At 33.7% G+C, this 11,923-nt stretch overlaps 1 protein-coding gene across 2 annotated transcripts; it reads left to right on the top strand.

Moving 5' to 3' along the window:
• The first annotated feature begins 722 nt into the window (after positions 1–722).
• On the top strand, positions 723–11,402 carry LOC134707723 (galactosylgalactosylxylosylprotein 3-beta-glucuronosyltransferase 2-like). Of its 2 annotated transcripts, none has more exons than XM_063567730.1 (5): positions 723–988; positions 4,691–5,157; positions 7,956–8,042; positions 8,461–8,673; positions 11,062–11,402. In XM_063567730.1, exons 1-5 carry the CDS (start codon positions 889–891, stop codon positions 11,137–11,139), a joined length of 945 nt encoding a protein of 314 aa, XP_063423800.1. In that variant the 5' UTR covers positions 723–888; the 3' UTR covers positions 11,140–11,402. The 2 variants fall into 2 exon arrangements, with proteins under 2 accessions (XP_063423800.1, XP_063423801.1); XM_063567731.1 differs by lacking the exon at positions 723–988 and adding an exon at positions 2,472–2,573.
• The last annotated feature ends 521 nt before the right edge of the window (positions 11,403–11,923 follow it).

Raw genomic sequence — 11,923 nt, 5'->3', positions numbered from 1 at the left:
CGATATTCAGTCTTTGTAAGAGTAGAGTAACCATATATAGTTGGCATTGGCACTCACACCACATCTTCCTATATCTATATATTTAGATCAATTTGAGCCAAACACTAATTGTCCATTATTTTGCATTAACAATTGAGAATGAATTCGCTCCAAGAATAACTTTTCAATTTATTTAGAAAACCAGGAGTTATTTATAGTAGAATTAACTTCTGAATGGTCGTGTTTCACTACAAGACTAAAAATATTGGTTGAACATTGACATATAGAAAGATGAAACATGTGCAACTCACATGATCTCACATGAACTCAGGATATACCTGGTTTCTCTTTGAAGTTAAATTATTAGAAAGCTTGGAGAATTCTAAATTCGATTGAGTATGTAGCGGTTTTTAATTGGTGGTATGACACTTTTTGCACTCAACTCAACCTACTTTCAATTCTGAAATAACTATACCTTTTATCTTCCATTAAAGGGATACACCCGTTGACCGGTCACACTCTATTGAACACGAGGTTACAAAATGGCACTGCATTAATATATTCCATCCCGTTCTAGTTTGTGTACATTATTATAAACCTTTAGTTGTGTCGTGACTTTTTTTTTTAAGAAAATTATTTAAAGAAAATACAAATATTTAATATTCATTCTTACATTGTACATTGTTCGTTAAGAAAAACAATTATTTCTATTATGTAACCCATTCGTTTAATAGAACGATTAAATCCAAGTTTTTAGAAATAAGCATGAATGGTCACGATTGAAATTATATATTTTAAGTGAAGCGAGACACAAAGATTACGTGGTTGATTTAAATGGAACGTTTCTTTGGTTGAAATGGGACGTTATTTTACGATTTTATAGGAATTGGATTAAGGCCGATCTAAAAGATGGTGAAGTTCAGTATAAACAGTAACATATGGAACGTTCTGTGTTTGCTGCTTTTGTTTGCGATACTGTCAGTCTTATTAACAGTAGAATCACCCAAAGGTAGGTGAATTTGATCGTCGTATTATCAGTAGTTTGGGACAACACTCCATCTAAACAAGAAAACAAGAGTGATGGCAAATAAGGCCGTGTTCACATTGACCCAAATTCGGTGTTGTGTTAGTGTAACTCACACGTAAACTAAACACAATTGCGTTCCCATTGATAAAACTCAATGTTTACATGTAGTTTAAATCATGTTTAACCTACACACAGTCGATAGTCAATGTAGGCCTTGTGTAGGGTAAGTGTACACAAAACTAGGCATTTAGAACATTAGTTTTATCCTTTATATATTTAAGGAGGAAACTATTTTTGAGTAAAATTGATATTTTTGATAATTATTAGTTGTCTAAATTTTACAGATTTTATTTTGTTAAAAAAAAATAACGTAGTTTATTAACCCCTAATCAAGGCTCAATGCAGCATCATTGCCGAACCCATAAGGCAGCAACCAATTGATTTTCGGGGGGGGGGGGGGGGGGGTATTATAGTTGAAAATGTTTCTATTTTTTGGCCCTGAAATTTTTTTTTTTTGTTTCACCCTCAGCTGCAACTATATATAATGCTAAAATTGATTTCGACTTGTCACCAAAATTTATCCTGACAAAAAATCAATAGCTCACGCCCCCTCCCCCTCCACAAAAAATGAAGTAAATAGTTTCTGCCTAATTCATTTGAAAAGGTCTTCCAGAATCGACTTGACGTACACAGAAATATTCGTCACTGGTCTTTACTCAAAAAACGATTCACGCATAAATGCATGACTAAAAAAAGTTCGAGGTAAATATATTTGTCTAGTATCTCAGATCCGTTAAATAACACGTAAAATAAATTAAAAAAACGTTACCCTATTCCTTTACCAAATACTCCTTGGAGAAGAAATACTATTTGTAACGAACAGAAGAGATAAAAATGTAGTGATCCCTAATATCTCAATCCTTTTTTTCGGCTGTAAGCACGCTGTTGCAGCTAACGTTTTCTAATGCGTTATCGAGACATCTCTAGTATATTCAAACTACTGTTAATTATAAAAATTTCTTTCATAAAGTAGCAACCACTTAACTTAAAAAAAGGGGGAGGGTTTTTTTTTTTTTTATCTGAGTCAGATTTTTTTCGCGTGTACGTTTTTATTCCTTTTTTTTCGATGCTGGTGATCAAATACTTTTTTGTCAATATTTAACACTATAATGTATGCGGAAACTCTTGATTCAGAATATTTTTGTTTATCATCTGTATGACCATATATATTTTTTATTTTTATCAAATTGGGGATCGGAATATTTCCATTCCCATCCCCACCCCCCTTTTGAAGTCAAATGGTTGTTCCCTTTCAGTTCTACGTAATGAACATTTAAATGACATATATTTTACAAGTGAGAACAAATCTTATGTACAGGTAGTTAAACAAGGTGTATAGATGTGAACAAATGTAATGTGAAACCAGTGTACACTACACTAAACTAATTGTAAACATGTTTACTCTACACGGCGTTTGGTGTGAACACGGCCTAACACAAAGACAATTATTTAAACCACCACACTTTCAAATCACTGAACGTTCTTCCACAATAAGCAAAACTTATAGGTATGGTCGATTTAATGTAAATAATTTAAAAGAGCAAAAAAACCGGCCTAAATAGATCGAAACAGTGTCAGAAAGTTTGTATCAAGTTGAATTCGTGGTCAAAATTCAATGCCTTGCTAATTTTATACTGAATTATTTCTTCTAGATAAAGAAACAGGAATATATAGTGTACAAATGATTAAAAATATTTCATTAAAAATCGAAATTTGATATCAGATCATATGAAGCAGTTACTTGTAGATTGCATCTATTTTTTTTTATTGTTATATGAAACCGTGAAAGCATACATGGTTGAAAAGAGAGTGATTTACCTAATATTGGAAAATCACGCGGAAAAATATATATCATTGTCTCCTCTTAATGATTATACAAGAATTCACAAATATTTGAAGTAATTTTTCTTTCATTTTTAGCTCACCTGGCCCAAAGGGCCAAGTGAGCTTTTCCCATCACTTTGCGTCCGTCGTCGTCCGTCGTCGTCTGTCGTCGTCCGTCGTCGTTAACTTTTACAAAAATCTTCTCCTGAAACTACTGGGACAAATTAAACCAAATTTGGCCATAATCATCATTGATGTATCTAGTTTAAAATTTGTGTTTTTTGACCCGGCCAACCAACCAAGATGGCCGCCATGGCTAAAAATAGAACATAGGGGTAAAATGCAGTTTTTGGCTTATAACTCAAAAACCAAAGCATTTAGAGCAAATCTGACATGGGGTAAAATTGTTTATCAGGTCAAGATCTATCTGCCCATTGTTGGGTTGCTGCCCCTAAAATTGGTAATTTTAAGGAAATTTTACTGTTTTTGGTTATTATCTTGAATATTATTATAGATGAAGATAAACTGTAAACAGCAAAAATGTTCAGCAAAGTAAGATTTACAAATAAGTCAACATGACCAAAATGGTCAGTTGACCCCTTTAGGAGTTATTGCCCTTTATAGTCAATTTTTAAACATTTTTCGTAAATCTTAATTAACTTTTACAAAAATCTTTTTCTCTGAAATTGCTGGGCCAAATTTTACCAAACATAGCCAGAATCATTATTAGGCTATCTAGTTTAAAAATTGTGTTTTGTGACCGGGCAAACCAACCAAGATGGCCGCTATGGCTTAAAATAGAACATAGGGATAAAATGCAGTTTTTGGCTTATAACTCAAAAACCAAAGCATTTAGAGCAAATCTGACAGTAGTAAACTTGTTTATCTGGTCAAGATATATCTGCCCTGAAATTTTTAGATGAATCGGACAACTCGTTGTTAGGTTGCTGCCCGAAATTGGTAATTTTAAGGAAATTTTGCTGTTTTGGGTTATTATCTTGAATATTATTATAGATAGAGATAAACTGTAAACAGCTATAATGTACAGCAATTTAAGACTCAAAAATAAGTCAGAATGACCAAAATGGTCAATTGACCCCCAAAGAAGTTATTGTCCTTTATAGTCAATTTTTAACAATTTTCATCATATTTGTAAATTTTTACTAACATTTTCCACTGAAACTACACGGACAAGTTCATTATAGATAGAGATAATTGTAAGCAGCAAGAATGTTCAGTAAAGTAAGATGTACAAACACATCACAATCACCTAAACACAATTTTGTCATGAACTGTCTGCTTCCTTTGTTCACATATACCAAGGTGAGCGACACAGGCTCTTTAGAGCCTCTAGTTTTATCTCACAGGAAAACACCGTCTCGCGTTTAAGATGTGTTTACGAAAATAATATGTTCTATATCATGTATAGTCTGTATATGTACTAGACAATTTGAGTCAAATCGGTGAACATATTAAATTTGACAGCGAAAACCCCTGTTGTATCTTATGGTTTATGAGAATAAAGATGATTATTATGTAATATTTCAGACCAGATGAATACGTAAAAATTTAAAAGATAATTGGAAGATTTTGTATATAATATAGAAAAAGATACATTCAGATATAAACAACTTTATTCAAACACCACATTCTAATAACACATGTATTTCCGCTATCTGTCTGGGTTTTTAATTGTCCCATTAGTAGCTTTCAGTAACCTCTTCAGCCAATACACTCTCGCCATTCCATTTTTTCTTATCTTTGTTTGATGTTAGTTGACATATTTATTTTCCTTTACAGATTTAAATACAAAAACAATAAAACATTCGAAAATGCTTTCGCGACAACTCAAAACATTTGCAGAATTACCGAACCCAACACAGCACGTATTGGAAAACAATAAACCACGTATAAAACAAAAAGACATTCCACTTATATACGCCATTACTCCAACTTACTATAGATTAACACAAATGGCGGACCTAACACGAATGGCAAACACTTTACGGCAAGTCAGACGGCTGCACTGGATAGTTGTTGAGGATTGGACATCTACTAACCATCATATCCACGAGTTTTTAGTCTATACGAATATGTCCTTTACGTATATATCTCAAGCAACAAAGGAATCTACAAATGCTTCAAAAGGAAATGATCAGAAAAATGCCGCCATTCAATGGATAACCCGTAATCATCACTGGGGAGAACAGGCTGTTGTGTATTTTGCAGATGATGACAATGCTTATGATCTACGTTTATTTGAAGAGGTTTGTAATGAAAATTTACCATTATAGAACACTAGATGAAAGATAATCTGATCTTTTCGTTGTGCTTGTGCTTCCTTCCGATAAGTTTGTACTTGTTCCGACAACCTTACGATGAAATAATATACAAAAAAATCCAAGCCCTTTTTTTTATATTATGCAAAAAAGGAGGAATGCTAGTTTGAAAACATTGCAAAAAAGGTAAAAATTCTCTAAAGCCCTTCAAGAAGCATTTTCTTTCGTAAAATGGTAGATCAAACAAAGTGATTCTTTGGTGTTATGTTCCTTCTTAGTGATCATTATCAAGTTTTGTGTAATTATATGTACAAATTGATGCTGCGTGTCACAATGTTTTACCGAATCATCAATGACGTAAGAGACCAGGTTCAAAAGGATTCATATTGTGTCGAGGAACTAATATTTTGTCAGGAAAATCTGTTAACCGGCTATTTGCGTTGGTCGCAAGATAGAACCAATGAGACAAGGGGTTTTCAATCATATACATACATTTGCATAATAGGCAGGTTGGTGGTCGGTTACAAGGCAATGTTTCTGTCTTTATTTTCCTAATTCAGTCCGACTCCTCAACTTCGTCCGTTCGATCGCCGTTGCAGTGCCTGTTCTTATTTGATTGATTGATTACAGTCAGTAATTTATTCTCCAAGAATAAACATGATATATTTGCCACGTGATGTTTATCGCACAGTAACCCAACAATCTTAGACAATCACTTAAAATGAATTAATAGATACAATGACAGGTTCATGAATAAACAAATATGATGACAAAATAAATTGAATTTTGACAGTGAAATTTTAGTTTGTTTAATCTATTTTAAAACACGTGTTTTTTGCATTGTGATTTTTTTAATGTGTAAAAACGTGAGGATCTAGACTAACTTTAAGTGTATAAACTCCTTATCTAATGTAAGTTTATGGGTTGCCTTCGGTTTTGTTTGGTCAATACTCGATTCCACAGAAGTCTTAGTATATATATGTAAGAAGGGTTTAGAGATTAGAGGATAAAGTACAAATTCTACTGGAAAATGGCCCCAAAAATAAAGAATTAAAGATGAAAAAGTTGTTTTTTTTAAAATCCAGAAATGAAGGAACCCATCCTCCCCCTGGAGACCCTCATGAAACAACAACTATATATTCTTGTTGAATACACACTTTTAGTTTAATCTCATTCTGAATTTATTTTTATTTAAACAGATTTATTTTAGTGTCTCTAGGGCCATACTTAGTAAAATTGTGATAATTGTTTTTTTGAAGTTGGCGACTGTGGAAAACTATTTAATTACCTACTGTGGAAAACTATTTAATTACCTAAGGAGGATTAAGTCCTAACTTGTGACTGTTGAAATCAATTATCGATCAAAGTTTTATAAAAAAAAATAAACATTTACTTGAAATAAACAATTATATACTTAAGATTAAAAGTAATCTGTATATATAAGCACTTTTGGATTTTCTTAAAAGATACAATACCACAGGCACTTGTCTCAGAAAAAACTTTCCTATATACCTTAATATAACACTATATTAAGGTATGTATGTTTTTTTTTCTGAGACAAGTGCCCGTGTCCAATACGTCATTTTGTTTACGGGTTATACTTGAATGACGCCACGGTTCAATAACAAAATAGAACAATCGATAGACGGCTAGGAATCAGCATTTTTCTACCACAATACTGAATGTTTTTTCCTACACTGCCAATTAAACAAAAGTTGAGCCTGGGAAAACATGAATGTTAATTGGTCGATATTTTAATTTTGCTATAAAAAAGCTTTCAGTTACTGCGTTCAAATAGAGAATAGAAACGGAGACTGTGGTACAACAACCCGACCAAAATGGTTAGGGGAAGGTCGAGCGCTCATAAGCATATTTAATCCCACTACATTGCGTAAGTGACTACCTCACGTAAGTAAATTAATTTATCAAGTCCTTTTTCTCTCGATTTTGACATTACTGGAAGCGACATTGCTCATTGTTGAAAGCCATATGGTTATTTATTTCTGTGTCGTTTGGTCTCTTGTGGAGAGTTGCCTCTTTGGCAATCATACCACATCTTCTTTTTCATAATTAATGTCACCAAAATTTTACTTGCCATAAGCAACTAGAATCTACTTGATCGGTGTTGTAGATTCAACTCCGTTTACCCTTTCGGAGCACCTGCAATCAACAGCTGTTTATTTCTTATTGTTCTGTCTAGTGGTATGCGCAGTGTTTGGTAGAATGTTATTTGATTGCTAACCATTTTTCTTGTTTCAATGGTTTTGGTTTTTCGGTTAATGATCCACGATCATCCCCTTGGTATCGTCAGACTATTTTTTATACTATGAAGTTCCTAAATATTAAGAGAGAAACATATTTGAGTAAGTAACCTCCTTTCTTATTCTCATGCCAGAAGGTACTTTGAGGAATGTGCATCATATATTGATCAATAATAAACGAAATCGCAGATACTGAAACTATGATTAAGATCTTGCCTTTGTATATTGCATGCAATATCAGCTGCTTTACCTCAGAGTTGATTTCTTACAAAAAACATGAGAAATGTCCAATGTAAATAAATGTATAGAATTTCGATGCTGAATTGAGACAATTTGATAAAAAAAAATCAGATCATCACAACTCGCGTGCTCGTAATCATGTGGGGATATCGAAATTCGTATAGTTCTATTAGATTAGATTAATAGTCTGAGAGAGATCGTTCAAAAAGTCCAAAAGTCTACGTAGTACGGTAAGATAGAATGTGTTAGTATAAAAGTACGTTTTTGTTTGTTTTCTTTTTGTAGATGAGATATACTCAAAAGGTTTCTATGTGGCCTGTAGGACTTACAGGTGGGAATAAAGCAGAGACACCTGTTGTTGAAGATGGAAAGGTAAGCTACGTAAATTAAATACACGTTCCATTCCGGAACCTTACACAGTCGTATTCATAAACAAGGAGATGCAATGTTCTTTTTTACAAGGACAAGAAAACAGGAGATGAAATGTGTAAAATAATGACTTTATATACTTAATGAATAAATAGAATATAGTTAAAATGTTTAAATGTGTGAAAAAAAGGCAGAAAATACCAACAGGGCAATTCAATCCTCAATTTACCAATATAAATATAGACATATATATCAGTAATGTGTTCTATGTATACGTTAGCATGTATATATCATATTGGTAACTTCGAGATTTATGATAATGAAGGAGAGGGAGTATTGTTGGGCTCCACACAGTGGACTGTCCTCGCACATCCATTGTTTTAACTGCATGATTCATATTGTTTTATACTTTTTTGTCTAGGTGACCGGCTTTATTGGATGGGCCACAAAATATCGTGTTTTTGCTGTAGATATGGCAGGATTCGCTGTCAATGTCAATGTTTTATGGGATTATCATCCAATGCTTTTTGAAACTCAAATGCCAGCATATACATGTTGTACAGCAGAAACCAAGTTCTTGGAACAGTGTTGTACTATTGAAGATATAGAACCAAGGGCGGATAACTGTACAAAGGTTTGATTTTTAATTCCTACCATTTACTAATTTCGTTTGCAGATTTCCGTTTGGCCGTTTCAGAATCTAAAGGCCTATGGGTATTTTATTGTTCGTACAGGTTTCAGAACACAGGTTGATAACAGTGATTATAATTGGTCATAGCCATTTTGCGCTGATGTCACAAGATGTGTCATTTCAATCTCACAGAAATTGATCTCAAGTTCAATACAGGGATAAAGAATAGTAATAAAAGGACAAATTAAAACGAAACAGCAAGACACGCGCAAACAAATGAAAAGTCCAATATTACAAATTCGATCTATGGACAATACAAACTTTCACCAATTCAGTGGTCACGACGTATGAGACGAAGGACATCACACTTTTACGAACGGCACACCAATCATATTGCCCATGTAGATACTAAGTCAGGGTTATGCAGTAAAACATCTTGGGGTTTTCAAAAACGGAAACAAGCGTCTTAAGCGTTTTCCAGACTAACGTTCATCAGGAATGCTCAAAACCAAATATTTGAAAGCCAATGATGTTTAAGCACCAAAACAGTTGAAGCGCGTTATGGCCAAAAAAAGACCTTATATACTAGTAATAGCCAAAATCCATCCAAGGTCAACTTTGCCTGGTGGAGTTAAAACCTTAGTTTCTTGAACGGGCAATTTAAGATTTTTTACTCCAAAACCAAGTCATTACAGAATTGGAAAGCTGAATGATGATACCCTCCTGGGGACGATGATAGTCTACCAGCAGAGGAAAATAAGACTTAAATAACACACATTCATAACTGCAACGTTAACAGCATACTTATAGAGTTAACATAGTAGTGCAGAAGTTTTTATGTTTCATGCCTCCTCAACCCTTTGGGATATAAATGCTAATACTAACAATGACCACTGCCCTTTCCTCGATCTTGATATCTATATCACTAACGGAAAGCTGAATACTAAAATTTAAGATAAAAGGGATGATTTTTCATTTCCTATCGTTAATTATCTGTTTTTAGATGGTGACGTTCCCTTGTCACCATCTTACGGTGTCGTTCCCTTGTCACCATCTTACGCTGTTTATATATCTCAACTTGTACGATTCGCTCGTGTATGTAACAATGTTTTAGATTTTAACGAGAAAAATTTATGTATTACTGAAAAATTATTACACCAGGGTTTTCGATATCACAAACTAGTCAAAACATTTACTAAATTTTATCATCGGTATAAAGACATCATTCGTAAATATAGCTCAACATGCAGACTTCTTATACGTTCAGGTATTTCACATCCATTTTTTTATGGAAATATTCTTTATAAAGCTCAAAGGTGTCAATATTCACCTCAGAAACTTACAAAACCTTTGAATAGACTTATTAAGAAGGGATATGATTAAGATACTGTTGTCAAGTCATTAAAGATTGCATATTTTGGCGTTAATATTGAGTCACTGATAAGGTCTTTGCATCGGAACTAAACACATTTATTCTAAAAACAGTTGTTGGCATGACACGGGTTATGTTCTTCTCATATATATTATGATGGTATGATACTAAACCCCTAACGGGAAGGATTGTGCCTGATGTTCATATGATGAAATCATAATCTTTCAGTCAGTTAATTGAAGTCTGGAGCTGGCATGTCAGTTAACTGCTAGTAGTCTGTTGTTATTTATGTATTATTGTCATTTTGTTTATTTTCTTTGGTTACATCTTCTGACATCAGACTCGGACTTCTCTTGAACTGAATTTTAATGTGCGTATTGTTATGCGTTTACTTTTCTACATTGGTTAGAGGTGTAGGGAGAGGGTTGAGATCTCACAAACATGTTTAACCCCGCCGCATTTTTGCGCCTGTCCCAAGTCAGGAGCCTCTGGCCTTTGTTAGTCTTGTATTATTTTAGCTTTTAGTTTCTTGTGTACAATTTGGAAATTAGTATGGCGTTCATTATCACTGAACTAGTATATATTTGTTAAGGGGCCAGCTGAAGGACGCCTCCGGGTGCGGGAATTTCTCGCTACATTGAAGACCTGTTGGTGACCTTCTGCTGTTATGTTTTTTTTATTTGGTCAGGTTGTTGTCTCTTTGACACATTCCCCATTTCCATTCTCAATTTTATTTGAACTAGTTACAAGAAATGAACGCTTTTATTGTATACGTGTTTAGTGAGATAACACTGAAAAAAGAGGTGCAAGACACCAAGTTGATATTCAAACTCAAATGTCGAATGGAAACTATAAACTTCATGGCAAAAAACCGAAAAAGCCAGTGTGATCTTAGGTGCTCTGCACGGGTTGATAGTACCTGATCAACATGTTACATGTTTAATTGATATGTTTTTGTCAATCAAAAGTTAAAAAAATATGTATATTACATTTCTTATATAACATGGCTTCTACTTCAGGTCTACGTATGGCACACCAAGACAGGGAAACCAAAGTATGTAAAGAATGACGCAAGATTAGACCACATTTATGTTTAATGCATTCGAATGCAAATCGTGAAGTTGTGTATACCTGTTGCAACGGATTCAGAAGATGAAACAGGAAACGTTAAGAAAAGACAGGCCAACTCGAGTATGTTGATGAGTCTGAATTTTTACCCCAAGGACATTTATTCAGTTTGCGAATACATCGAGTGCATCGGTACAGTGTGGACACATCAATGAAATGTAGAAAAATGTGTCTGATCTTATAATAAAACTAAACACTGCTAAAGTGTCTATATTTAGTATACTACTATGGACTAGCATAGTATACGGTTTAAGAAATAAAAATATAAAACAGTTCTGTGTTCTATGCTTTTGGGGAATATTTTTTTTTTTTTTTTAACTTTATAACTATTATAGACAAAGCAAATATTTATCAATGGTTAATAAAAATAAAATCGTGCGTGCATGGTACTTTTGTTGGTCCATTGTATGATTAAAATTGAGAATGGAAATGGGGAATGTACCAAAGAGACAACAACCTGACCATAGAGCAGACAACAGCAGAAGGTCACCAACAGGTCTTCTATGTAACGAAAAATTCCTGCACTTGGAGGCGTCCTACAGCTGGTCCCTAACAATTATATACTAGTTCAGCTGATAATGGCGTTCATTATCAGCTGAACTAGTATATATTTGTTAGGGGTCAGCTGCTCATATGCAGTATAACGTAATCAGAGATCAATATTTTAATTAGATTGACTTAACTCCAAATTGTACACAAGAAACTAAAAGCTAAAATAATACAAGACTAACAAAGGCCAGAGGCTCCTGACTT

This window comes from Mytilus trossulus, chromosome 2 (assembly GCF_036588685.1).
Source record: "Mytilus trossulus isolate FHL-02 chromosome 2, PNRI_Mtr1.1.1.hap1, whole genome shotgun sequence".
NCBI lineage: Eukaryota > Metazoa > Mollusca > Bivalvia > Mytilida > Mytilidae > Mytilus > Mytilus trossulus.
Note: the sequence above shows the minus strand (reverse complement) of the source record. Positions and strands in the feature narration are given on the sequence as shown.